Source organism: Benincasa hispida, chromosome 7, assembly GCF_009727055.1.
Source record: "Benincasa hispida cultivar B227 chromosome 7, ASM972705v1, whole genome shotgun sequence".
In the NCBI taxonomy this organism is placed as follows: domain Eukaryota; kingdom Viridiplantae; phylum Streptophyta; class Magnoliopsida; order Cucurbitales; family Cucurbitaceae; genus Benincasa; species Benincasa hispida.
The window spans coordinates 822,140-848,725 of NC_052355.1; the positions used below are offsets into that span (position 1 = coordinate 822,140).

A 26,586-nucleotide genomic window follows, 5' to 3' on the forward strand; every position below is an offset into this window, starting at 1 on the left:
GTCGTTAAAAACATCCTCAAGTATCTTCGAAGAACGAGGGATTATATGCTCGTGTATGGTGCTAAGGATTTGATCCTTACTGGATACACTGATTCTGACTTTCATTCCAATATGGATTCTAGAAAATTTACTTCGGGGTCAGTATTCACTCTGAACGAATGAGCTATAGTGTGAAAAAGTTTAAAGCAAAGTTGTATTGGTGACTCCACCATGGAAGCTGAGTATGTAGCTGCATTTGAAGCAGCCAAAGAAGTAGTATGGCTCAGAAAGTTCCTAACTGATTTGGAAGTCGTTCCAAATATGCATCTGCCTATCACCCTGTATTGTGATAACAGTGGAGTAGTTGCTAACTCAAAGAAACCTAGAAGCCATAAGTACGAAAAAAACATCGAGTGCAAGTACCATCACATCAGGGAGATCGTACATTGAGGAGATGTGATTGTCATATAGATTACCTCTGAAGACCACTTGGTTGATCTATTTACAAAGACCCTCTCGGCTAAAGTGTTCGAGGTCACCTAGTGAGACTAAGACTGCGAAATAGATAGACCTAGGGCAAGTGGGAGAATTACTGGGCATCTGATGCTCTAGTTTATTGTATTTATTCTTTCAATACTCAACATTTTATATATATTTGTATATATGTAAAACCCACTGGAGTTTTAGTTCAAGTGGGAGTTTGTTGGGTTGTATGTTCTAAAACTCGCAGTTTGTAATGTTAAACATTTTCTATTATCAATAAAGATGTTATTGACCTTTATTCAATAAAACTGTTGTTGAATATGTAAATTGCACATAAGAATAAATCCAATAAACTAAAGATCCGTGGCTATTACATGAATACTTGAACTTTATGTAGTGACATAAAGATGGATCAAGTTTGAGTAAATAACCAAAACGGTCTATAGTATATGAATAAGGTTGGGTATCTTATTTTAGTAATACTATGGGATGCGACCACTCTGTAGTTGTTACAATTAGTTGTAAAGTGCTACAAATGAAGTGATCTTGATTCGTTCATGTAGTGACATGAGGAGGGGGGTTGTCCTATGCAATGAGTTTGCATAAGATTGGACAAAAAAAAAAGTCACTCTTACTTTACAACGCTGTTTACTATTTAAGACTGATTGTTTCAAATCGATGTCCTATGTAAAAAATAGTAAAAATTAGTATAAATCCCTAAACTTATTCGTGTGCATTCACAAAAATTAAAATGTGAAAAAACTTCCAAAGCATTGAAATAATCACTCTTTTCTTTGTCACTTTGTCGACCTCTAAATTGTTTGAATTTTGAGAAATTTCTTGAACTTCAAAAGCAAGGTTTTTTCTCCATCCTCCTCAATATGCGATGATTAGTAGGTGAATCTGTTGCCTGTATAGAAAAAACTATAAAAGTATATAAAAAAGTTACATAAAATCACTCTATATATTTTTATAAAATTGAAAAGATGACGTACATTAAACAAAAAGAGAGAGGTGATATATTCCGAAGAGCTAAAATTAAACTTCTTAAAGAAGAAAAAGAAACATATGGGAAAAGGTTGCTATTAACAAAATTAAGAAAATACCTACCACAAAATTTCTAAAAAATATAAAGAAAAATCAAAGAAATTAGCTAGAGAGAGTCGGTTAACAACATTAAAAAACAAAACAAAAGGGAGAGGAGATACCTCATAAAATGAGATGTTGAAATTAGCTATTTATACATAAAATTTAGATCTCAAATCATAATTTGATTTTATTTTGTTTAAAAATAATTTTCCTTTATTTTAATGTGAAATAGATATTATTAGATATAAATTGTGATTTAAAAAAACTATTAATAAGAGATTAGAGAATAAAATGTGATTTATTTTTAATTTTTTTTTACTATTGTTTAACTTAGATTTTAGAGATAAAATGTGATTAGAAAATTGTTGTGAATAAAAGGTGAAAGGATAAAATATGATTATTTAAAAAAAATCCCTTTATTCGAAGAAAGTAGAGATTGTTAAAAATAAAAGGTAACTTTTTAAAATATTCTTCCTAAAATAAAGATTAGAGACTAAAATGTGATTTTTTAATATTTATATTCCCTTTATTCAATGTGGGGTAGATATTAGAAATAAAATGAATTTTTTTAATGATTTAAATGTGAAATTATCTAAGATATCCTAATAACCATCAATTAAAAAGGATAAAAGGAAAACAATTTTTTTTTCTTATTGCCTCTTTTAGATGATATAGGTTTTTTTTTACTATTATTTAACTTAGGTATTAGAGATAAAATGTTATTTAAAAAAGATTTTTGTGAAGAAGAGATTAAAGGAAAAAATATGATATTTTTTTAAAAGATCATTTATTTAAACAAAAGTAGAGATCGTTAAAAATAAAATATAATTTTTTGAAAATATTTTTCGTAGATTGGAAATCAGAGAATAAAATATGATTTTTTTATATTTATTTCTTTTTATTCAATGTAGAGTCTACGAGAGATAAAATGAGGGTTTTTTTTTTTAATTTTTTAATTTAAGTGTGAAATTAAGTAAAATATGTTTATTCCATAGTCCATAGTAGATCGTAGATTAATGGTTAATAAGCTAAAAGTAAACCACGGCAGCTAAAATTACAAATACTTCCTTTTTCACACAGAAAAAAAAAGAAAAGAAAAGAAAAAACTGGAGACATTTTTCATTACTTATTTATTTTGTTTTTGAAGGCATGTAGCAAATTTTCCCTGAGCAAGACGGCGATTGATAATCTGCTATTACAGTGAAGAAGCTCACGAACCGGAAGTCGACAGCCGAAGAGAGTAGATCAATCATGGAAGTTCAGGGCTCCTCGAAGAAGATGATAGCGACGCAGGCTGAGATGGTCGAGGCTAGGGTTCCAATTCCTTACAGAGATCAATGCGCTCACTTGTTGATCCCTCTTAATAAATGCCGCCAATCCGAGTTCTACCTCCCATGGAAATGCGAAGACGAGCGCCATTCTTACGAGAAGTGTGAATATGAGCTTGTTATGGAGAGGATGCTTCAGATGCAGAAGATCCGTGAACAGGAGGCCAAGTTGAAGAAGGGTGTTCCTCTCATTCCCAAAACTGCCAATGTATGACCTCATTCTTCAATTAGGTTCGTCTCTGTTTCTCTCTAATCTTCTTAAACATTACTATTTGATTCTATTGCATTTTTTCCCCTTGTCATCGATTTCTCGTGATCTTGGTTCGTATGTTTAAAATTCTATGTTTTCTTTTCCCATTTTGTTTTAGGGCTATAATCTTCCTGAGCTAATACCCCTTCATGATTTGACCTACAGCTTGATTAGGATATATTTCTTTCATGACTTATGTTGGTAATGATAATAAAATACATAAACTTATGGATGAATGCGTTTATGACATAGTTCTACGTACACGTACCAATTTGTGTGCGATGTAAGCCAGAATCCCGAGGAATGAAATAATGTGAGAATCGAGATAGAGGAAGCGCTGTTCAGCTACCTAAATTCAAATGGAATAAGAAGGTGATTATTTCCCAAGCTTCGGCTCTGAAAGTATAAACTCCTAATTAGTGAAGACAGTATTTAAATTGGCGAAGTGGTTTGATGAAAACTAATGGGTATATAATAGATCTTTCTTCTAAATACTAAGGACCTATGGTGGGGACATTTTGTATTCACTTGGGCATTATGAATTGAACCTACTTGATTGACTACTTGAGGAAGGTCCGTTCATCATTTCTTCGGGTCTGCACAAATCTCTCAAAGTTCACTTGGTACTTCATATTTTAAGAGAGGGTATGTGCTCATGGGATTCACCCCACAAGTATAATATATTTTCCTATTCTACTATTTCAATATTAGAAACTTTCCTGGAAAGATGGTCCATCCTAAGTGCAAATGATGCTCAAAAGTTACGGCTTACTTAGGTCTTTCAATGGACATAGGATTATTATCATTCATCACAGCAGAGACACAAGCTTTCCCATTATTTAGCCTATGATCACAGTGCTTATTCTTATTGCATATCAGGAAGTTTCTAAGAATTCCTCCCTCAGATGGGTCAAAAGAGTGCTTGGTATATCAAATAGGAAATGATGATTTTGACTTGGCTCCATGTTCAATGTCCACTACTTAGTTCTTGATTCAGGGACCTCCAAAATTTCAGTGATGAAGTTCTATATGAAACAAACTTTTCATGATATTGTAAAAAGTTACAAATAATAGAAAACAACCCTCGTTGGGCAATATGTAAGAGAAGATTGCACCATAGCAATTTCTGGAAACAACCCTCCCCCAGTGTACATCTTTCAACCCAAACCCAAAGCCTCTAGGAAAGACTTTGCCATCTTGAATTTATTATAGAACAGAGAAAAAAAATAATAATAAAAGAACACTCTTTCCAAAGAAAGCCAAAATGAACAATTTTCTATGCAACATTATACCCCATTGAGGATACAATCAATCAACCTCATTAAAACATTGGGGTCGGAGGCAAGAGATGAGCGGCTCAAGTTAAATGCTGAATTTGTTGATTTGGAAGGAGAATGTGAGTTGGAGCAAAAAAGTTAAGGTGAAGTTGGCTAGGGAGGGTGACTGTAATTCTGCTATTTTCATAGGGTCGCTAGTGGAGGAAGAAAAAAGAACTTCATTAGTGCCGTTGAGAAGTTAGGACGGTTAAGAGATGAGCAAAAGATGGAGGACGAGGTGCTTCATTACTTCTCCTTTTTGTATGACCCTTTGGTTGGGCCTTGTTTGTTTGTGGAGGGGTGGATTGGCATCTTGTTTCCCTTGAGAATCGAGCCTATTTCCAAGACACTTAGTCCTAAGTTTGGACAACCTTCTTTTGGCATTTTCCCAAAACAACTGTGAGTGTACCAATTCGAGGACCTTCGAAAAATCTTTAATGAATTTTATGAGAAAGGTAGTTGATTATGGGTAAATGAAACCTTTGTTTGTCTAATCCAGAGTCGAGAGGAAGGATTTATGCTTCCAAAGGTCTTAGACAATGCAACCATCTATCTCCCCTTTCTTTTCCTCTTGGTGGTAGATGTTTTGAGTAAGATGGTCTCAAAAAAGGTGGATGGTAATATTCGTGAGGGATTCCTAATTGGGAAGGACAATGTTCACCTGTCTGCCCTCACATCTCCAATTTACAGACGATACTACATTCTTTCGCTCTAAAAAAGAGGAGTCCTTTCTCAATTTAAATCAAATTTTAGTCTCTTTGAGATGATCTCTTGGCTTGTGATTAATAAAGGCAAATGTAAAATTTTGGGCATTAAATGTGACTAATATCTTCATCCATCTTGGGCCTTCCCTTGGTCATTCTTCTTGAGGTCACTCCTTTTGGGAGCTTGTCCTTGGGGACTATCTCCCAACCACCATTCTTCCCAAAAAAGCATACTTGATTCAATCTAATTCCCAAGTTTCAAATCATATTCATTGATCAACGTCTACAGAATACAGATAACTTATTTATAGCTGCCAAATTGATAAGGAAGGGTCTTTAACTAACTACCTTACTTAGCTCAAAATAGTAAAGGAACTTCAAGACTTATAACAAATCAAGTCTTTACCTAAAACTATGTTAAGGAACTAAAAGATTACTGATTGCCCATGAATGACTAACTCGCCCAAGATTACAACATCTTCTTGAAAGAATACAAAGATCCAACAAGGAAGATAAAGAACCAAGAAAACTCTTTAGGGAATGCCAAAGAGATCCAAAAGAGTTTATATCAGAATCCATCCTCCCAAGAAAAATTTTCTAGGCAAGTGAGTGTAGACAATTTCATATGGTGTCTTCCCTATGATTTTTACTTCATATGTTTGAATGCAAATTCAGCTTTAGCCAGGGAGAGATCCAATTGTTTTGGATGAGTGCCTCACAAGCATTGGATAAGATTACCTAATGTGTTGTATTACATTGTAGGCCTTGTATGCATCTTCCCCCTTCTTGGTATCGCATGTGTTGTCATAGCTTTGAATCCCCGATTCATTTGTTTGCCCACTGCTCTTTTGTGAAGCATTTTGGAATATTGTTCTGGAAGCCTTTGGTTGGTCTTTTGTCTTCCCATACTCTATTTTTGATCTCCTAGCATCTTTACTTATTGGACATCCTTTTGGTGATACCAGACATTATTTGGTTTGGCTATTGTATGGGTTATTTATTTATTTTTGGGGGTTGTTTGGGACGAGGGATGGAATAGTGAACTTCAAAGAGTTGTGAAGTCTAGGAAGTTGTGAACTCCTGGGGCCTTGGTATAAGGAGTTAATAAGGTATAAAATGATGTTTTTTAGTAGTGGGACCCACAAACTCCTTGGGACAAATAAAAAGTGGTGTTTAGAACTCCACTCCCCTCAATTCCTACTCTCCAACCCCTTGGGCCAAACTTCCCCTCTGGGATGAATGCCGAACTTCCCCTTTGGGATGAACGCAATGGTTTGCCCTTCAAAGACATATCCTTTACTTTTGATAGATTTTTGGATTTGGTGCTTACCCATGTTTTCAATTGAAGTAATTCCGAACCTCCTTTTACTTCCTATAGTTTATCTTTTTTTCTTTACCATCGGAGAAATTTCTTGTAATCACCTATAGATGTTGTGACTTTCCCTATTTCATTCTTTCAATGAAATGTTTCCGTGTTAAAAAAAAAAAATGTTTGACCTAATGTTCGTTTAATTTGGTCGTCCATTTGTGGATGACTTGTGGTGCTAAACTTGAGACTATCAAACTTTTTCCAAAGAGTTTACCAAAAAAGTAACTAAGGAATTTAACATCTCTCTTCGATACTATCGATTTAGGGATGCCATGAAGTAAAACAACTTTTTGAAACAAAAATTGCTACATAGACCGCATTTGAAGTTTTTTTGCAAGGTAAAAAATGGGACATCTTGCTGAAATGGTCTATAACAACAAGAACAAAAGTCATAGCCACTCGATTTATAGTTAGACAAAGTATGAAATCCATGGAACTCCCAAATCATTGGGAATAGTAATGGTGTGTATAATCTTGAATTATGAGAAGCTCCCTCTGAGGTTTGGGAAATAAGTAATGCTCTTCGATTGCTTTGTAATTGGTCCCAACACGCAAACACTCTTTCAGTAATCAGATTGATAGAGGAAGGGCGATAGAGTGACCCATTGCCTAAGACCTCTTATAGCATGTGAATTCTACCCCTTGGTTATTGCTTTGTAATTGGTCCCAACACGCAAACACTCTTTCAGTAATCAGATTGATAGAGGAAGGGCGATAGAGTGACCCATTGCCTAAGACCTCTTATAGCATGTGAATTCTACCCCTCGGCCAACCATTGATAATGATCGAGTACTTAATTGAGCAAATAAAAATCAAATGCAAGATCTCCATTTGTACCCAAACACCTTTCTAGCTAATTCCCTATCTTGGAAATTCCAGTCCACATGGTCATATGCCTTCTCAAAATCAATCTGAATGATGATGCCTTCTCTCTTACGAGATTTATAGTCCTGAATCACCTCATTAGCCATAAGTGATGTAGAGGTTTTCTTGGCATTTCACTATTTATTTTGTTTGTTAGTTATTTTTTTTCCTCCCATAAGTTGTTATTGATGAAAAGTAAAAAGAAGAGAAAATGACATACTTGTTATGTGGAAAACCCTAGTACAGGGAGAAAAAACCACGGTGCAGAGAACTTTATTATAATAATGTGATACAGAATAATGCCCAGAGGCTACAGTTTAAATAGAAAAAGATGAAACCTTAGGGTATACATGAAAAGACAAAAATGCTCCTAGGGCAAATATTCTATTTTCAACACTCTCCCTCAAGTTGGAACGTAGATATCAATGTGACCCAACTTGCTAACACATGAGTCAAAAAGTTGTCGTGATAGCCCTTTTGTAAGTACATCTGCAATCTGCTGACTAGAAGGAACATAGGGAACATAGATATTTCCACTGTCAAGCCTTTCTTTGATAAAATGCCTGTCAATCTCTACATGCTTCGTTCTGTCATGCTAAACAAGGTTGTTTGTAATGCTTATAGCAGCCTTGTTATCACAATAGAGTTTCATTGGTCCATCATGACTTTAGTTAAGATCAATTAGGACCTTTTCCAGCCATATTTCTTCACATATCCTAAGGCTCATGGCCCTGTATTCAGCTTTGGCACTACTTCTGGCAATCACCCCTTGTTTTTTACTCCTCCATGTAACAAGGTTACCCCAAACAAACGTACAGTAGCCCGATGTTGACTTTCTGTCGACCACTGAGCCTGCTCAATCAACATCTGTATAGGCCTCGATGCATCGCCTGTTTAACTTTCTGAACATTAATCCCCTGCTTGGAGAAGCCTTTAAATATCTCAAAATTCGTTCCACCGCCTTCATATGTTCTTCATAAGGAGATTGCATAAATTGGCTAACCACACTTACTGCATGTGCAATATCTGGTCTCGTATGGGAGAGATAAATTAGCTTCCCGACCAAATGCTGATACCTCTCCTTGTTAACTGGTGCACTACTACTCAGATCACTAAGCTTGGTATTTGCTTCCATAGGAATGTCAACTGGTTTACATCCTGTCATACCTGTCTCGTTGAGCTAATCTAGCATATACTTTCGTTGAGAGACAGAGATGCCTTCCATCGATCGGGCCACCTCCATTCCGAGAAAATACCTTAACCTTCCAAGATCCTTGATCTTGAATTCTTCAGCCATCCTTTTCTTCAATCTGTCTATTTTTGAAGCATCATCCACCGAGATTACAATGTCATCAACATACACAATTAGAATTGCCATTTTCCCAGACACAGACTTCTTTATGAATAAGGTGTGGTCTGAATGTCCCTGACTGTACCCTTGCGATTTTACAAATGTAGTAGATCTACTAAACCAGGCTCTCGGAGACTGTTTCAACCCATATAATGACTTCTTCAGTTTACAAACTTTGCGACTGAACTGTTTTTCAAACCCTGGAGGCGGACTCATGTAAACTTCTTCTAATTCTCCATTAAGGAATGCATTCTTCACATCAAACTGGTGCAAATGCCAATTCTTATTAACTGCACACAAATTGTATTTAACTTTGCTATTGGAGAGAGTCTCTGAGTAATCTATCCCAAAGGTTTGAGTGAAACCTCTGGCCACTAACCGTGCCTTGTACTGGTCGATCGTACCATCAAGTCTATACTTAATAGTAAACACCCATTTGCAACCAACTGTCTTGTGTCCCTCAGGAAGAGTGACCTATTCCCATTTGTCGTTCTTTTCAAGAGCTTTCATTTCTTCCATGACAGCGGCTCTCCACTCAGGAATTTCCATAGCTGTATATATGCTGCTTGGTTTTGAAATAGTGTCGAGGCTAGTAGCTAATGCTTTGAACACCGGAGACAAGTTACTATAAGACATATAACTTTGAATTGGGTACTTGGTACAAGACTTCGTTCCTTTCCTCGAAGCAATAGGAATGTCAAGAGAGGCATCATGATCTTCCTGTTCTTCTGACTTCTCATCACACTTAGTATCTTGCTTTGTCCCATCTTGGTCTTTCTGATCTTCTGACTTCTCATCATACTCAATATTCTGCTTTGTCTCATTTGTATCTTCTTCAACATTTTCAGTCGGAACCTGGGGCTCATTACTGCCTTCACCTGTACCAGCCATATTCTCAGTACTGTCACTGTTACTGTCAGTACTATCATGGTGATAAGTATCCACATTAGTCACATTCTTGGTACTGTCTCTGCTTACACTACTTTCAACACAAGCATTATCACCACACATGTTATCATTATTAAGAATAGAAGACTTTGTACCTGAAACTGTCACTCGTTCTGACTCATGTACTGGAGTCGGAGAAGTGATTGACGACACTATTTCCTTTCTAAGATTCCTCCTATAGTACATGATCCATGGGACTTGCTCGGTAGGAAGAATAGGAGCATCGACACTTGTGTCAGGAATGGACTCAGGAAGGTCTGGCAGGCAAGGACTTAGACCCCAATTGGACTCTTCACTTATACTCTCCCTCGGAAGAGGACTAAGGGGAAAAAAGGGACGGTCTTCGAAGAAGGTGACATCCATGGAGACAAAGTACTTGCGGGAAGAAGGATGGTAACATTTGTACCCGCGTTGATGAAGAGGATATCCCCTGTCTCTTATACACATCTAGATGTGTATAAGAGACAGACCTAGTGTGGTCGTCTATAAAGGTTACAAACCACCGTTTGCCAGTAGTGGTTGTAACCGGAGACGAACCCCACACATCACTATGAAAGAGGGTGAAGGGTTTCGAAGGCTTATAAGGGTTAGGGTTTGAACGAGATGCGAGGTTGTTTAGCTTGGACACCCTTGGATTAAGTCCTGCCAAATTGAAAAAAATATTTAGTTCCCAAAATTCGGCTTCGTACAACATCAAATTTTGGATTAAGTCCTGCCAAAAAATCATAGACCCGGTTTGTCTCTTCGGATTGATAGTGCAAAACTCCTCCACACGGACAACTCCAATTCAACTCTCGACATAAATCCATCTCTTGCCAAATCGAAAACAGCTTATTGAAGTACAACTTCTTCACAGCCTCCCAAATATCCCTTGCAGTAGCAGCATACAACAGGGGTGTTCCAATTTGGGTTTTCATACTCCCTATTAACATAGATCGGAGTAGAGAATCCTCTCCTTTCCATACGCGTTCCTGAGGGTTGTTGCCTTATCTAGGTTTTGGTATTTTTCCAGTCAAATACCCGAACTTATGACGACCCTCGAGAGCCATTCTCACATATTGGGACTACGAAAAATAATTATGACCATTTAATTTCTCTCCTACAATACAGCTAGCAGGATTCCCAGAAAATAATTGAGTTGTAGATAAAGTAGGGAAAGAAGTTACCGGGCTTTCTAAATAAGCTGGGCAATTAGAGATTTCTCCCCGGCCATTTGACGTAGTTCCAAGAGCCTCTCCAAGATTGGCCATTTGCTGCTATATTGACTCGTTCTGCTGTTTAATCTGAATCTGGAACTGGGCCAACTGTTCCTGAACGTAGTCAGATCCGCTTGGCTGGAAAGAATTAGAACCGCTCGATTGGAAGGAATTGCGAGCGATTCTGGCAGTCATATGTGACGACGGCTTGAGAACATGGCTTGAGAGATCGAAGCTCGTGGCTCGGATCGATGCTGACTCACGCAACTGGGTATCAAATCTGGGCATCAACGTCGGCTGTCTGACTACGTTCATCGCGTACGGCTGGGCATCATCCAATGGCTGGAACATCGCGTGCGGTTGGGCATCACGTGCGGTTGGAATATTGAGCACCGGTGGCTGGGCATTGCGTGCGTCTGGCTGGGCGTCAACACCGGCGGCTAGGATCGGCGTTGGAGGAAGCTGATCATCTGATGTGTGCAGCTTGGATCATCTTTGAGTGGATCCGAAGCCTTCTCCNCTCACGCAACTGGGTATCAAATCTGGGCATCAACGTCGGCTGTCTGACTACGTTCATCGCGTACGGCTGGGCATCATCCAATGGCTGGAACATCGAGTGCGGTTGGGCATCACGTGCGGTTGGAATATTGAGGATCGGCGTTGGAGGAAGCTGATCATCTGATGTGTGCAGCTTGGATCATCTTTGAGTGGATCCGAAGCCTTCTCCGAGTGGATCGGCGTTGGAGGAACCTGGGTATTTCGATTGTCTCCGAGCGGCTTGGACTCGACCTTTTCATGCGGCTGACTAGGGTCGGAAGCAGCAGACCCGTGCGATCTGAAGCTTGATCCAATCATCTCCTGAAATCGGGGCATCATCATCTGAAAATACCGTTCCATGGCTGTTTGAACGACAACTTCGATTTCTGTAGTCGTAGTGCTAGAAGGCCGTTGCGATTCTCTTGTTGGGTTTTCCTCAATGGTGGCCAGGGTTTCATCTTGCTCTGATACCATGATGAAAAGTAAAGAGAAGAGAAAATGGCACACACTTGTTACGTGGAAAACCTTAGTACAGGGAGAAAAAACCACGGTGCAGAGAACTTTATTATAATAATGTGATATAGAATAATGCCCAGAGGCTACAATTTAAATAGAAAAAGATGAAACTCTAGAATATACCTGGAAAGACAAAAATGCCTCTAGGGCAAATATTCTATTTTCAACGGTTACTATGAGTTACTTTGTTAAGTTTTTTATTTGTTTGCTGCTGGATTTGTTTGAACCAGAAGGTTGTCGATTTTAATCAGCCTAATTTAAAGGCTTGTACATTAAGTTTCTGGCATCAATAAGTGTTGGATCTAGATTTACTCCAACATTTCTCAATTGGTTAGGCAACACTTTATAGACATTGGCAATTAGACTGACAGGTCTATAATCTCTCACTCTCCTCGCATTCTCCTTCTTAGGAATAAGATGAACAAAGGCTCATTAATGGAGCTATACAACATAAAACTCATAAAAGACCTTCCAAAGGTCCCCCTCCATACAATCCCAACTATCTTGGTAGAAGGCCTTAGATAAGCGATCCGAACTTGGGGCTCTATTCCTATCAAGCTCGAAAACCACCCTCTGGATTTCCTCCAAGGAGAAGGAGGCCTCCAGAGTAGACAAATCATAAGTAGAGAGAGGATTCTAATCCAGTCATACCAAAAATGAAATAGGCTTTACTCTTTAGAGGTAGAGGGAAACTAATACTACTAAGACCCTAAGTTTTTTTATAACTAAAAAAACCTTTATCAGAGTAGTAAGGGCCATCAAACATCTTAGTGTTTCCAATTTTCTTTTACAGGTTCTGATCTTGAAAGATATAATGAGATTCCAAGAAGGTGACACAAGAATTTGGATCTCAACAAAGATTATTGACATATAAAAGGTTACATGTTAGTGTAGGAACATGAAGGTGCAAAGAAATTGTATCCATCAATTGAATGGTTTATTTTCTTACAATAGAAGAGAAACTATCATCCTCAATTTTAAATTGTTTATTTTACAAAATAAAATACGATTAAAAAAGATGAGATGAACTGAATAGTGGCTCCTAAATCAATGATCCACGGAGATGAGTTATTACAAGAAAAAGCTTGAGGATAGTTACATATCTATGCCAAGGAAACACAAATATTACCAGATGATTAATTGGTTTGTAACACTTGCAGGAATTGATGAACTTGTTCTATACCGAGGTAACTTAAATTAGATCAGCCTGAACTAAACCAGAAATTAATCAGCCATAATTAAACCAAATCAAGCCAAACTAGATCTGAACCAAACCAAGATTAAATATCAAACAGTCGGTTCTAGGTTTCCAACCAGAGCTACAACATAGATTTGTTCAAACCCATGAAGACCATGAATAGAGACAAAATTGAATGAATGAACAACCTTCGGCGAATCAGTAGCAGTTGCCATGTCGTTCAATGAATTGAGGGTGGGTGCGACAGCTTTCAGCGAATTGATGTCGGGTGTGATGGTGATCCACCATGCGACAAACTGATGAGAGAAAAAACTCACGAATAATCGATTGTGAACACGCAAAAAACGAGAGGGGGTCTTGGGATTCGACGAACGAATAGGAACAAGAACAAGAACTGCCAGACAAGAAGGTATCGTCAAAAGTGGAGTTGCTGTTTCTGGATGATGGCTAGGGTTTCGACATTATTGGCAGTGGCGACTAGGGTTTTTAAAGGTTAGAGTTCTTTCCTTAATCTAATACCAATTTGACTTTGGGAAGAGAGTAGTAATGTATTTCTTCTATCTTATGAATCAAATATAGGGTCTCTTATATAGAAGAAAGACCAACACCAATAAGGAAAAAAATCTTATAGTTATACATGATAATTATACACATAATAAACATCTAATACTACAAAGAATATGAAGGAAATCCAACTAAAGTCTATCAAAGGAAGTGGGCAAATGTTGGAGAAAGAAAAGAATGAGCAGAAGAGACGTTTTTTTTTGTTATGGGCCAGTAGTGTAGGACTTTATTTTAAGAATCTAGTATATGTATTGTTTAGGAGGTGTGAGTATGTATCTTACAGAAAAGGACGTTCTTGTGGTAGGAAATAGGAGAAACGGTAGTTCTTGAAATCCTTCTCAGATTATTATTTACATTCTTGTAATCAATAAATTCCAGTTTATCTAATTAGTTCTATTAGTGGATAAGGGAAATGAAGATTTTAGGTAAGGGAACTTTATTGCTTTTATTTATAATTGTTAGATTGGAATAAATGGTATGTGACCCTTCGTTAAGGGTTGCATCCTTACAATTTCATAAGTTGCATTCTTTCATGAAATGGTGCATCTTTTCACTAAATAGCCCAATTTAAACGGGACACGACTATTCGAATGACCACAAATTAGTCTATAAATATGACCTTTCTTAAAATTGATTTTTTACGTTTTCAATCAACATTCTTCCTTAAAATTCTTTCCATTTCAAAATTTGTTGAAGTTTGGTATATGAGTATAGTTTGTTGTTGTGGACGTGGTGCTACTTCTATAGGAAAGGTAATCTCTTCTATCCTAGAAGACAATTACTATCTAAACTCAGGTAATAGAGTGAGTAAATTTGTTTTAAGTAGACAACGTGAATTCTTTGGGCTTAGATATTTTCTTTTATACAAATTTTATGATTTTATGTGTTTTGATTCATCTCACAATAATGTCTATTGAAATTATTAAAAAATTCGAAGTTTCAATTTCTAAACCATTTCAAAATATGTGTGCAACATAATGGTGGGCTTTCTATGGCGGTAATGCTCCGAGTTTACCAAAGTTAGCCATGAGAGTTTTTAATCTTTAATATTACATGCAATGCTTCATAACTGTGAGCTCAATTGGAGTATTTTCTAACATGTAAGCGGTTTTTTATTTTTATTTTATTTTTATTTTTTTATTATTATTATTTTTTTTCTTTCTTTCTCTTCTTCTTTCTAAATTATTCACTTAAGATTTAGAAATTTACTTTTGACTCTGCATGGGTTAATAGCTTTGAAGATTCGTGGGAAGTGGAGGAATGTATTAGGGAAAATGTGTCTAAATTATTTTCGAGGAATGTGGGAGAAGTTCTAACAAGTGGAGGGAGTTCACCTAAGTGAGATTGGGAGTAAGTGAATAAGGGTTTAGGACGGTTCACCTCTTAAAGTCAGACTCAGTCTCTGGGGCACAGGATTGTAGCATGTATGGTTGTCAGTTTCTAGGTCGGCCATTCCCACAGTCTCCTGATGTACATTTAGAAGTCCTTTGAAAGTCACAGGTCTCCTGATGCACATTTAGAAGTCCTTGGAAAGTCACACATTATTTAACTTGCTTTATTAATTACTTTGAATTCTTGGTGGGTAATGGGGCTTGGATACGGTTGTGGAAAGATTTGTGGGTAGGTGGAAAGGCGACTTAGGCCTTGATTAAATTGGTGCCAGGAATGATTACGTTATTGATTTTGGTTTTTATTTTAGAAGAAAGCCTCTTTGAGATGCTCTCTGAAGATCTGCCTAATCTTTTTGTATCACAAACTATCTGTCGTGTTATAAATATTAGCGACTCATATTGTTGGTTCTCTGAGTCCTCAAGATTTTTTCTCGTCTCTTTTTGACTAAATTTCATATCTCATTCCAAAGATCAAGTTGTCTGCATGGCTTATATTTCCTTCAGATGTCAAACACTGATGTTGTAGAAGTGCTTGTTGACTCGAGAGAACTAGTATAGTTTTTAAAATATAGGAAGTCGAGAGAATGTTAGGAGTAGGTGCATGTCTCTCTCAACAAGCGCATCTATTGATCTTTGCCGATTATATTTTATCTTTTTATTCAGTTTTGTTTGGTCCTTTGTTTAGACCCTTCTATATTGTTGACCCCACTTGTTATACTTTTGCATAATAAGTTGATAAAAGCTAGTTTCTTATAAGTCATTATAAAAAGCTATAGGCCTTATTTTTAACAGTTACAATAGTTTCTGATTTTGCATCGGGAACCAGTTTTATTGCCTATAATATTTCGTAGTTGGGAAAATCATGAGATTTATCCATATATCATTATTTTGGATGGTTAAGTCAATCCATGTTCTCTTTAGGTGATCATGATTTCCCTCCCTTTCTTATTTTTGGGTTAAGCTGTTGGATAAAGTGCAAATTGCAATAAATTGCTAAATTCCATGAAGTAATTCCCTTGGTTGAAATTCTCGACAGCTTTGTTTTTGTCCCTTCCATTTGAGTTGTTTGAAGAGATGCTTTTCTGTAAATTGTTACTGTTGAATCTCTGTTGAAAACCATGGAGGGTGGAAACATGAATATGTCGTGATTGTGAAAGAATATTTGATTAGGTTTGTTTTGCTGAATATTTGGTTTGCAACTATGTATTTTTTTAGTGGAGAATAGATATTTGAACTTTTGACTTCTTGGTCGGGTTATGTTCTTTAATGAGTTATGTTAATGCTTATGTTGCCAAAAAAAAAAAAAGTAAAAAAATGTTGATAACTCGAGAAATTTTGTAGCTTTTAGACAAAGTTCATCTCTTTGTGATCCAGACGTACATTGAAAGAACAATTCTTTTATATTCCTTAAAGCTGTATCACCATTTCTCGTGACGATGGCCATGTCTTAACAAGTTGATTCTAGTGTCATTTTGCAATTATTCCAATGGTTTTATGTTCCTTCAATAATTTTCTAGAAGGTTGTTGAAACATGAATGCCATATTTGCTGTCTTCCCTTTCATTTAATTGCCTATATCGAGTGTAGTACATTGAAAGTTCAGAAGATGATCTATCAAGTTTGTTGCTTTAGAAAATGGGCTTGGAGGATTCCTAAAGGAAGGAGAACTTGTTTTGGAATTAATATGAAATTTTAAAATTTAGATGTCAAATTATAACAATTTAATGATTTACTTCGCATCGTGAGGGTTATCTGTTGATTGTTTTGCTTAAATCTGACAGGAAGCCGTAAATTGCCGAGGCATGTCAAGGTTCACTATTTTCCAGCACCAGCAATGGGAAGGTATTTGATACTGTTTGGTCGTTTGTAAACTCCTAATTTTGAATGCCATCTTTCCAAACTTTTGAATCTGGTCGGCATCCTGTATTCAGGTTTTGGAATAAAGTTACCCCCCTTAACTAAGGAAGTGTAAACTTGATCCTTTGATTTCTTTGATAAAGTATCTCATCTATGTTGATGTACTATTTTCTTGAATATCATTTTGCCTCATTGGTTGTTAAATCATCGATTTATTCAAAAGTTTAAGTTGAATTATATCCACTCTCTTAACACTTTCTCTCCTGGGCTTGAAAATTATAGAAGACCCAACAAGTATTAAATGGAGAGTTAATAGCATTATTGGTGTTTGAAAACATGACAACCCGGTGTTTGAAAACATGTTATCCTACTTTGATATCGTGCTAAGTCACCAATTGACTCAAAGTTTAAGTGGATGGGTGAAGGTAAAATTTTATTATATCAACACTCATAACATTGATTATATTAATAATTTCTTAACAGTTCGTCGGCATCTTATGACATATTCAGCCATTTTGGTTGAGGTTATAATTTCAGACATTACTCGTTGATCATGTGAGAAATGAAATTGGAGGTTCACTTTTACAAACTTTTGGTTACCCAGGAAGTTCATGGTAGAATTTAATAAATTCGAATATAATTTCACCAAATGAAGGTTTGAAAGGAGATTAACAGTACACGTTTATTTTATTGTTTGATTTAAATTTTTATATTTAGTTAATTCCGTTTTAGATATCTGAACTTTTTGGGGTCAATTTTGGCGTTTAGGTTCGCATCTTCAACTTGAAAATATGAACCCTAGGGTGTTTGGAATGCAAGTTAGTTTGCATTGCTTAAAAAAATCGATTTTTTAAAAATATTTAATTGTATTAAATAAATGGATTGATTTTAAATCCTTTTTAAATTGTCATTTAAATTATTTATTATAGTTGAATGTAAGTAAATTATTTTCTTAGGGTTTAATTATAATTAATTAGACAAATAATTTTTTCTTATATTTTGTTATATTAAATCGACTAAAATAATTACTAAAATTTTTTATGGAATAACTACGTAAAAATAAATATGTTATTTTAATTTAACTAAGATCAAATTGAATGTTATGGTTATATATACACACACGTTAAATTAAATATGACTAATTTGTCAATTAAATATTGTTTTTAATATGGCCAATTTAAAGGAAATGTTATTTATTTTACGTTTGTAACATAACAATATGTTCTTTTGTTGTCCAATGAGAAATTAAGGGTCCATTTGATAATGTTCTCATTTTATGTTTTATGTTTCTTGTTTCTTGTTTCTTGTTTCCTCTTTTTTTAGAACAAGAAATAGGAATATATTTGATAACTATTTTTATTTCCCGTTTTTGAAAAAAGAAACAAGAACAGAAACTTATTTGATAACTATTCTTGTTTCTTGTTTCTTGTCTCTTGTATTTTTTTCTTTACATTTTTTTTCCATATTTTATAGTTTAAATATAATCTAATTATACAAAATAAAAAATATATAGCATGCATTAAAATATAAAAATTAATTATAAAATATTTAAATTATTGAATACACGTAAGTTCTGATTTAAAATTAATAACTATAATACAATTATTTCTATTATTCATATGTCGCTAAAATTTGATTTATAACATTGTTTTAAAATTTAAACATAGACTCAAATCTAACTCAATTATATTATTATGTACATATCGTGATTGTAAAAATTATTAAAATGAGCCTCAATGAATATCTAGTAAACAAAATTTATATATCGTAAATTTTTAACTTGTTTTATATGTAAGAAAAATAAAAAAATAAAATTTAAAAATATATATAAAAATTCATACTGCAAAATTTAAAATTCAAAACTCAAAAAATATTTATATATACATATTGAAAAGGGAAATTATTTTAAACGATAATACTGCTGAAAATATTTATAAATATTAGTTAAATATCACAGTCTATTTGTGATAGACTACTATTTGTGTCTATCATGACAAAGATAGACACAAATACTAGTTTATGGTGGTCTATCGGAGATAGATAGTGAAATTTTGTCATATTTATAAATATTTTGGTTCATTTTCTTATATTTGAAAATAACTCTATTGAAAATTTGAAATTTGAAAAATAAAATAATTTATAAATCTAAATATTTAAAAATTCAAAAATAAATTTGCTATATCGTAATTTCTTGGTCCCCCGCCGATAGGTGTTGTAAATATTTTGGTTCATTTTTCTATATTTGAAAAAAAATTCTATTGAAAATTTGAAATTTGAAAATCAAAATGATATCTAAATCTAAATGTCTGAAAATCAAAAATTCGAAATTAAATTAACATATAGATATAAAAAAAATAATAAAGAAATAAATACAAATAAAAGAAAGAAATAATTATAAAAGAAATATAAAAAAAATATATATAGAGAGAAAAAGAAAATATATAAGAAAGAAAGAGAAAAAAAAAAAGTCTCCCCTAAAATTTTATCCTAACACCATGAAGTTAAGCAGTGTTTTTGAGCAAGCCTCCTCACCAATTAACCACGTCTACACATTAATATAATAAAGCAACAACATTAAATAAGATATAAATAAAATAAGAGATAGTTCTTCAATTTTGACCCCATTTTTTAGAACGTTTCTCAAATTTTAGGAATAAGAAGCAAGAATGATTATCAAATAGGTCAGTTTCTTAAAAAATGCGAAACAAAAACAAGAAACAGGAAACGGAAACGTTATCAAACGGACCCTAAGTAATCAAATTTTATCATGGAAACACAACAAAACTCTTTTTTATTAAATTTATGGCACACCTAAATTGAAATTTGAAGACAAATATAAAACAACTGACAAACTAAAAAATGCTATGACGATAGGTTTGATCAAATTCAACGGTTAAGCCTAGAGTTCCATCAATAATTTGGGCCAGCAACCCAATTTGGTTTAGTTTAAACAAGGTTAGGTCGAGTCAATTTAGGTGCACACATAAGAGGATTTCATCAACACCATTCTTCTTCATTGCAATATCATAAATCGATCTTGGGATCGGGGACACCGCGACAAAAGCACAACTTAGGATACGTCTAGCAGCTCCTACAAAATCAAATACAAAAATAATGAAAACCAATCACCAAGTCAACATCGGAAAGTATACCGTAGATAGAAGTGGGGAAGAATAATTTGGATGTGTTATATTTAATTGAATACAAGATGAAAATTTAAAGATTGAAGGTGATTTGATGGGCAATTCAACTTCCTATCAATTGCCTACCAATACATGTTCTTGAAAATACCAGATATCATGTTTTTAGAAATAATCAATATAGTGTTTACAATAGTTCAATTTTATTTTTGTTAATTGTTTTTGCGTTTTGTTGAATATTCAAAGAACTATGTGTACTTTCTCGTTTTAAATGGTTATAAAGTTGTAGTCCCCACAAAACAGATATCAAATATTTGTACTGTCCTACTTTTATGGTGGGGTTGTAATAATTTAGTTTCTAGATGACAAATACATAATAATTGCATTTGTGTACTCCATGGTTTATTGATAATTTATAGAAATACAAGTTATTGTAGCTTTTTACTTAGAATAATAAGGGTAGCTAAGCAAAATATGCATTGATTATACTAAAAATTTATGTTAAATGATATAATTCGTTGAACTATACTAAAAATCCTGCTGACCGCATATCATGAGTTAAATTGTGACAAAGTGTGTATTTTACAGTTGATCGCAAGATTTGTCTGCATGCACCGAACTTCTACCCGATGAACAAATATTTGGTCGCATGCCTTGGGATCTCTGACCTAGTGCCAACAGATCTTCTCTTGTAAACTTAATAATGTTAACCATGATAGCAGTGTTGACATTCTCACCTTGCACGTCAGAGATAGTGATTGATCAGAGCAAGATTCCCAATGATTGTCAGCGCATGGCTCTATAAATAGAGCCTTGATGCCCATAAAGAAGAGTTCCGAAATCCGTGAGTCAAGGTTTACTTGAGAACATTCTTAGGCACGATTCTTGCAGCATAAGCAAAGAGTGAACCAGAGAGCATTTCTAAGAACTTTCACTTCTAAACTCCACCTAGACTTGTCATTGGAACTTCACTAGAGCAAGAGCTTGAGAGGGCCTTCTCCACTCCACACTATCATTCTGTCACCAGCAGCCTCGACATTACACCTATTGGAAGTTCTATTTACTCTCTTCTTGTCTTTTACTATTGTATTGCATTTGAGACTAAGAGATTATTCACTTTTGTAAACAAGAAGTCTATTTAGGTGTATCTTGACCCCGTGTGTCTTCAGATACAGATCAAGACTCATACAATAACCTAGGATGTTTGTTTATTGGATTAGGGTTATTTAGGCAAGATAAGTACAAGATAAACAGTAACTATTTATTGCAATAAACATTGATAACACTTTATTAATGACCGCTCAAATGTTTCATTTATTATCTACGAGTTTTAGGGCATAAAATCCAACAATAAGGGCCCATTGTTTTGGGCATTTAATTCATCCTATCGAGTCTGTATGTGCGTGTCGATCATGATGCAAATATTGCTAAGAAAATCAGTGCAATAAGGAGCAAGAATGGACTGGTTCTAAAGTAAGAAATTGCATTTTGTGTTAGAGCATAACGAGAGAGAATTGCAATGCTACCCTTTACACTATAGCATAGAAGGGCTATCGTTGCAACACTTTAACCGAGCGTAATTTACACTGGGATGTTTTTCCAGACCAACGTCGTTACGCTCGACCCAGCGTATTACGCTGGGATTTTTTCCAAACCAGCATCCTTACACTCTAGCTGAGTGTAATTACGCTAGAGCAATTCTAGACCAATGTAGTTACGCTCCAGTCGAGTGTCACAATGCTCTGAAAAGTTCATGCGCACACGCCCCACATACTGGAAGTCATGAATTCGAGGCTAACGTGGAGCAACTGCCATTTTTTAACTATTTTTTTATTTTATGTATTTGTTTTTAATTAATGAAATTAGTATAAATGTTATATTAATTTAATTAATTCTGAGGAGTGCCAATTTTTTGTCCAATTTTTCCGTTTAGTTAATTTTACATGTGATGTATGATTAGTTTTCATATATAGCATAATGTATGCCTTATATAAAATCCAACCATAGGATAAACATTTTCTTCATGCATCATATTTAATATAATTGTTATATTATATAGTTGCATGATATATCCAAAGCATTCTTATGCATCATATTGAATATAAATGTTATATTACATAATTGCATGAATCATACTATGGTATAAAAGTTATATTATATGGTTTGTATGATGGACATGTTTTTATTTTCATTAGTTTATAATATAAGTGTTATATTATATAATGAAAATGAAATCGCATTGAGCATGACGTTACTTAGTAGATATAAGTATTATATGTAATGAATGTCATTAAATGCATGATTGTAGATTTTAATTACTTCATTAATTTGTAAGTGTTATAAGTTTAATGATTAGAATTAAAATCTATAATCAAGAGTTGCATGGAAACATAGGTTTCAATTAATTTTAAATGGTTTAAATTAATTCACCTAGACCTATGTTGAATTATTTCTAATATGATTAGAAATTGGTTAATCTTTTATTTTTATTTTAATAGGATTAAATTGGAAATAATAAAAGATTAAATTTATAAAATAATTTTTTATAAGGGACCTTTATCTAAGGAAAGTTCTGTCTAAGGTTGGGGTATTTAAGCTTATGAAAATGGAACACTCTTACCTAAGAACCGACTTGGAAGGTGAATTACAAAAATATTTTATAAGCATACAATACATGATTAGGTTTATTAAAGTGTTTATAAATAAGAATCATATTGTTAAACTATCTAATATAAGAGTTATATTTGGCCAATTTAACAATGCATTTAGATAAATTGTTAGTCGGATTTACCTAAGTAATAAACTTTAGGTCTTAAACACTTAATGAGAGGAAAATGATGTATATGATATGCCAATTTCCTTTCTCATTCTCTTTAATAGTTCACACCATAAGATCTATGTTCGCCCTCGTGGTACCATTTGCTTGTGTCTCCCTAAGGAATGTATTTGCATGAAATTTTACTCAAACTTCAATAATGGATAGAATTGCTTTAATTTTTGTCCCAATCGGTTTTTTCCTATGGTTGGCTCATTGAGGTAGAACTCTAGAGTCTAAAATGAAGGGTTAGACTTACAAGAAATTGATAAGCAAATTAATAATTTCTTGTCTGAACAATGATGACCAATCATTATAGGAATAAATTTTTTTCTGGTATAATGATTGGTTGAAAATGTCTCAATTCAGTGAAGGGGTGACTGTCCACCCTATGATGGCTTTCATCTTAACACATTGAACCATCATTGTAAAATTAGATGTATCATAGAGTACATTGTAATTTTACTAAATTGATTGGTTTTTAATGATTAATGTATATAACTAATAAAAATAATTTGTATGGTTTCAGTAAATTTCAAAATGACTAGAGCTATAATCAACCTATTAAGTGCTGATAAATTAATTGGCGACAACTATACAAGTTGGAAAAAGAAAATCAATACTGTGCTAATCATCAATGACTTGAGGTTTGTCCTTCTCGAGGAGTATCATCAGGCTCCAGCTCAAAATATAGCTTGAAATGTTCAAGATGCAAACAAGAGATGGGTAAGGGCAAATGAGAAGGCCCGAGCATACATTCTTGCCAGCTCGTCTGAAGTTTTTTCAAATAAGCATGAATCCATGGTCACTGCACGTGAGATTAAGGATTCGTTGTGAGAGATGTTTGGACAACCATCTTCATAGCTAAAACATGTTGCTCTCAAGTTCATCTTCAATGGCCGTATGAAAGAGGGGACATCTGTTAGAGAACATGTTCTCAACATGATGGTCTATTTTAATGTTGTTGAAATCAACGAGGTTGTCATTGATGAAGCCAGTCAAGTTAGCTTTGTTTTGGAAACATGGCTAAGAGTTCGCTTCAGTTTCGTAGTAATGCTATTATGAACAAGCTAGACTACAACCTGACCACCTTTCTCAATAAGCTACAAACTTACCAATCCTTGATGAGAGTCAAGGTATAGAAGAGAAAGGAAAATGTTGCCACTTCCTCCAAGAAGTTCCGCAGAGGTTCAACCACTGCAACAAAGTCTGTACTATTGGGATGGGTATCCTAATTCTCTCGAAGTCTCGTAGTTTGTAAACTGTACACATTGTTATGAATAAAATAAGAGTTATTTTATTTGACATTTACTCATATCTAATAAACAAAGCTCCATGGTTATTGTATGTAAACTTAAGCATGTATATGAGATATACAAGTGGTTCATGCCTTAAGTGATAACCTAAAAAGGTTTGTAGTATAAGGATTAAGAAGGGATACCTGACCTTGGTGACACTACAGATACGGCTCGCTTTGTAGAGGTTTGCAAGTGCTATGAACTACTACAGATGGTAGATCTTGACCATTCATGTGGAGAAATGTGAGTGGGAGTGTCCTATACAAAGAGTTTGTATAAGACCGGACCACGAGATGACTAGTCTCTTTATATAACGCCGTTTATACTTGAGACTTACATTTCACCTAAATGACTATAGGTGACATGACCTTAATCCTGAGTGTTTTGGAAACTTTTGCCTTTGAGGGCAGTCCTTTGATTAGTGTGGGTGAGAGTGGCCAGATTGCCAACTCAACATGCCTACCTTTCTGGGGATTTGTTTGATTTAGGAGCTGGAAACTCAGTTACACAAGATGAAATTTACTCCTTCCTCGAAGCAGGGGTAAGTAGATAGATTGTTCTCTTAAGGGCTGATTCTGAGTCTTGAACATAATGGCCACAACTTCTCTTTGGAAGAAAGGACTCAGTCATAGTAGGACTATGACTTATGTTCATTAGAAGGATTAGTGATACTTAAGGAGTTAGATGTAACTATAGGGGCATAACGGTTATTGGCCCAACTATACTTTCGAGTGATTTATAAAGGGTTATCGCACTGTTGATTGGTTGATATAGGCACAAAATATATCTGTAGTAAGGAGAGTGCAGCTGTCGATCTTTAGTGGAGTGCCTGGCAGTTAATGGATGGTGGATCTCGTGGCTAAAGAGTTTAGTCAGCTATTCACGTACCATTCGAGCTTCAAGCTACAGGACCATAAGGTCCCCTTGGTAGCTCAATAGATTCAAGTTGAGAATCAGTTCTTGGTGTTGATTTGAAATGCTCAAATTGACAAGAGAAAATTCGATTATATATGATATGATCGGTGTGATGTATGAGGTACATCAAGTGGAGGATTAATGTAAATGAGATTTACATTACGTACCATAAAATAGAAAAAGTACTGTGGTTTATATGTTTAATGAGATTAAATTAAAACTATAGGTTATAAATATAATATGGTAAGTTGGTTATCATATATATTTATAATAATATTAGTTATTGGATAATTATATCTTTTTCTCTAATAACCAATTGAGTGGGAGGTTATTGATGGTTTTATGGTAACCGCGAGTTAAAAGGAAAAATGTTTTCCTAAATTTAAAAGAGTTGCTATTCTCGAAAAGGAACTCAAAGTTTGCTATCAAGTGAATTGGATTCACTAAACCATAGCTGAAAGAGAGACTAAACGATCGTGGAGTGACACTATACGATAGTTCACTCAGCTGGTCGTAGCTAAACGATCGCAGGGCTTTTTCTATACAATAGATTGCCTTCTTCTAAACGATTGAGCATTTGTCTATACGATAGATTCTTCTCATCTCCCACTTGCTTAATTGTTTACACGATTGTTATTCCTCCGGTCTCTTCCTCTAACCAAGTTCACACAGAGCCCACACTTTTGGATTCTCACATCGAGAATACTAAGGTAGCCATTGTGGTGGTGTCCTCACTCAACTCGACCGAGTTCGAGGTTTTGGAGGCCGTTCGTTGGGTTTGTGATCTTGGAGATTGTTGAGTTCGTGTTTTCTATTGATCGTGCTGTGTTGCGGTCGTAATGTTCGAGCATTCGTGTGTTGCTGTCTTAGAGATTGAACGAGCATTCATGATTGAGGAAGTTTGAAGCATAAGTCTTCAAAGGTATGTATTTGGTATCCCTTGATCTCATTGTAAAGCATGTTGTAATTTCGTTTTGTGCATGACCTATAAACTTTCGTTTCTTGACTGTAATTGTTAGTGTTCAATTTTGAATAAAATTTGGAACGATCATTCCGTTGCTCATGAAAATCCTCATGTCTGATTTCCTTCATATACCATCTTCATTTGGCATTAAAAAGAAGAACAATGAAGGTTAAGGAAATAAAGCTAACCCTATTGCGGTTCAGAGGGGAAGGAAGGCCAAAGTTGCCAAAAGAAAATGTTTCCATTGCAATCCGGAGAGATACTAGAAACAGAACTATCCCAAGTATTTCGCAGAGAAAAAGAAGGCCAAACAAGGTAATATGATTTACTAGTTTTAGATACCTATTCAGTGAAGAATGATGATTCGACTTGTATAATTACTAGTCATGTTTGTTCTTCTTTACAGGGAATTAGTTCCTGGCAGTAGCTCAGGACTAACGAGATAATGATGCGGGTTGGAACTGGGCAAATCGTCTCAGTAGTAGTAGCAGGAGGCGTTAGATTACTTTTACAGA

General features: G+C 34.8%; 1 protein-coding gene across 1 annotated transcript; it reads left to right on the forward strand.

Moving 5' to 3' along the window:
• Positions 1-2,672: 2,672 nt before the first annotated feature.
• LOC120081613 (NADH dehydrogenase [ubiquinone] 1 beta subcomplex subunit 7) lies at positions 2,673-17,118 on the forward strand. Its single transcript, XM_039036640.1, has 2 exons — positions 2,673-3,110; positions 16,864-17,118. Exon 1 carries the CDS (start codon positions 2,803-2,805, stop codon positions 3,091-3,093), a length of 291 nt encoding a protein of 96 aa, XP_038892568.1. The 5' UTR covers positions 2,673-2,802; the 3' UTR covers positions 3,094-3,110; positions 16,864-17,118.
• Positions 17,119-26,586: the final 9,468 nt, after the last annotated feature.

Coding starts and splice junctions, on each gene's coding strand:
- LOC120081613 (XM_039036640.1), top strand. CDS start 2,803: ATGGAAGTTCAGGGCTCCTCGAAGAAGATGATAGCGACGCAGGCTGAG.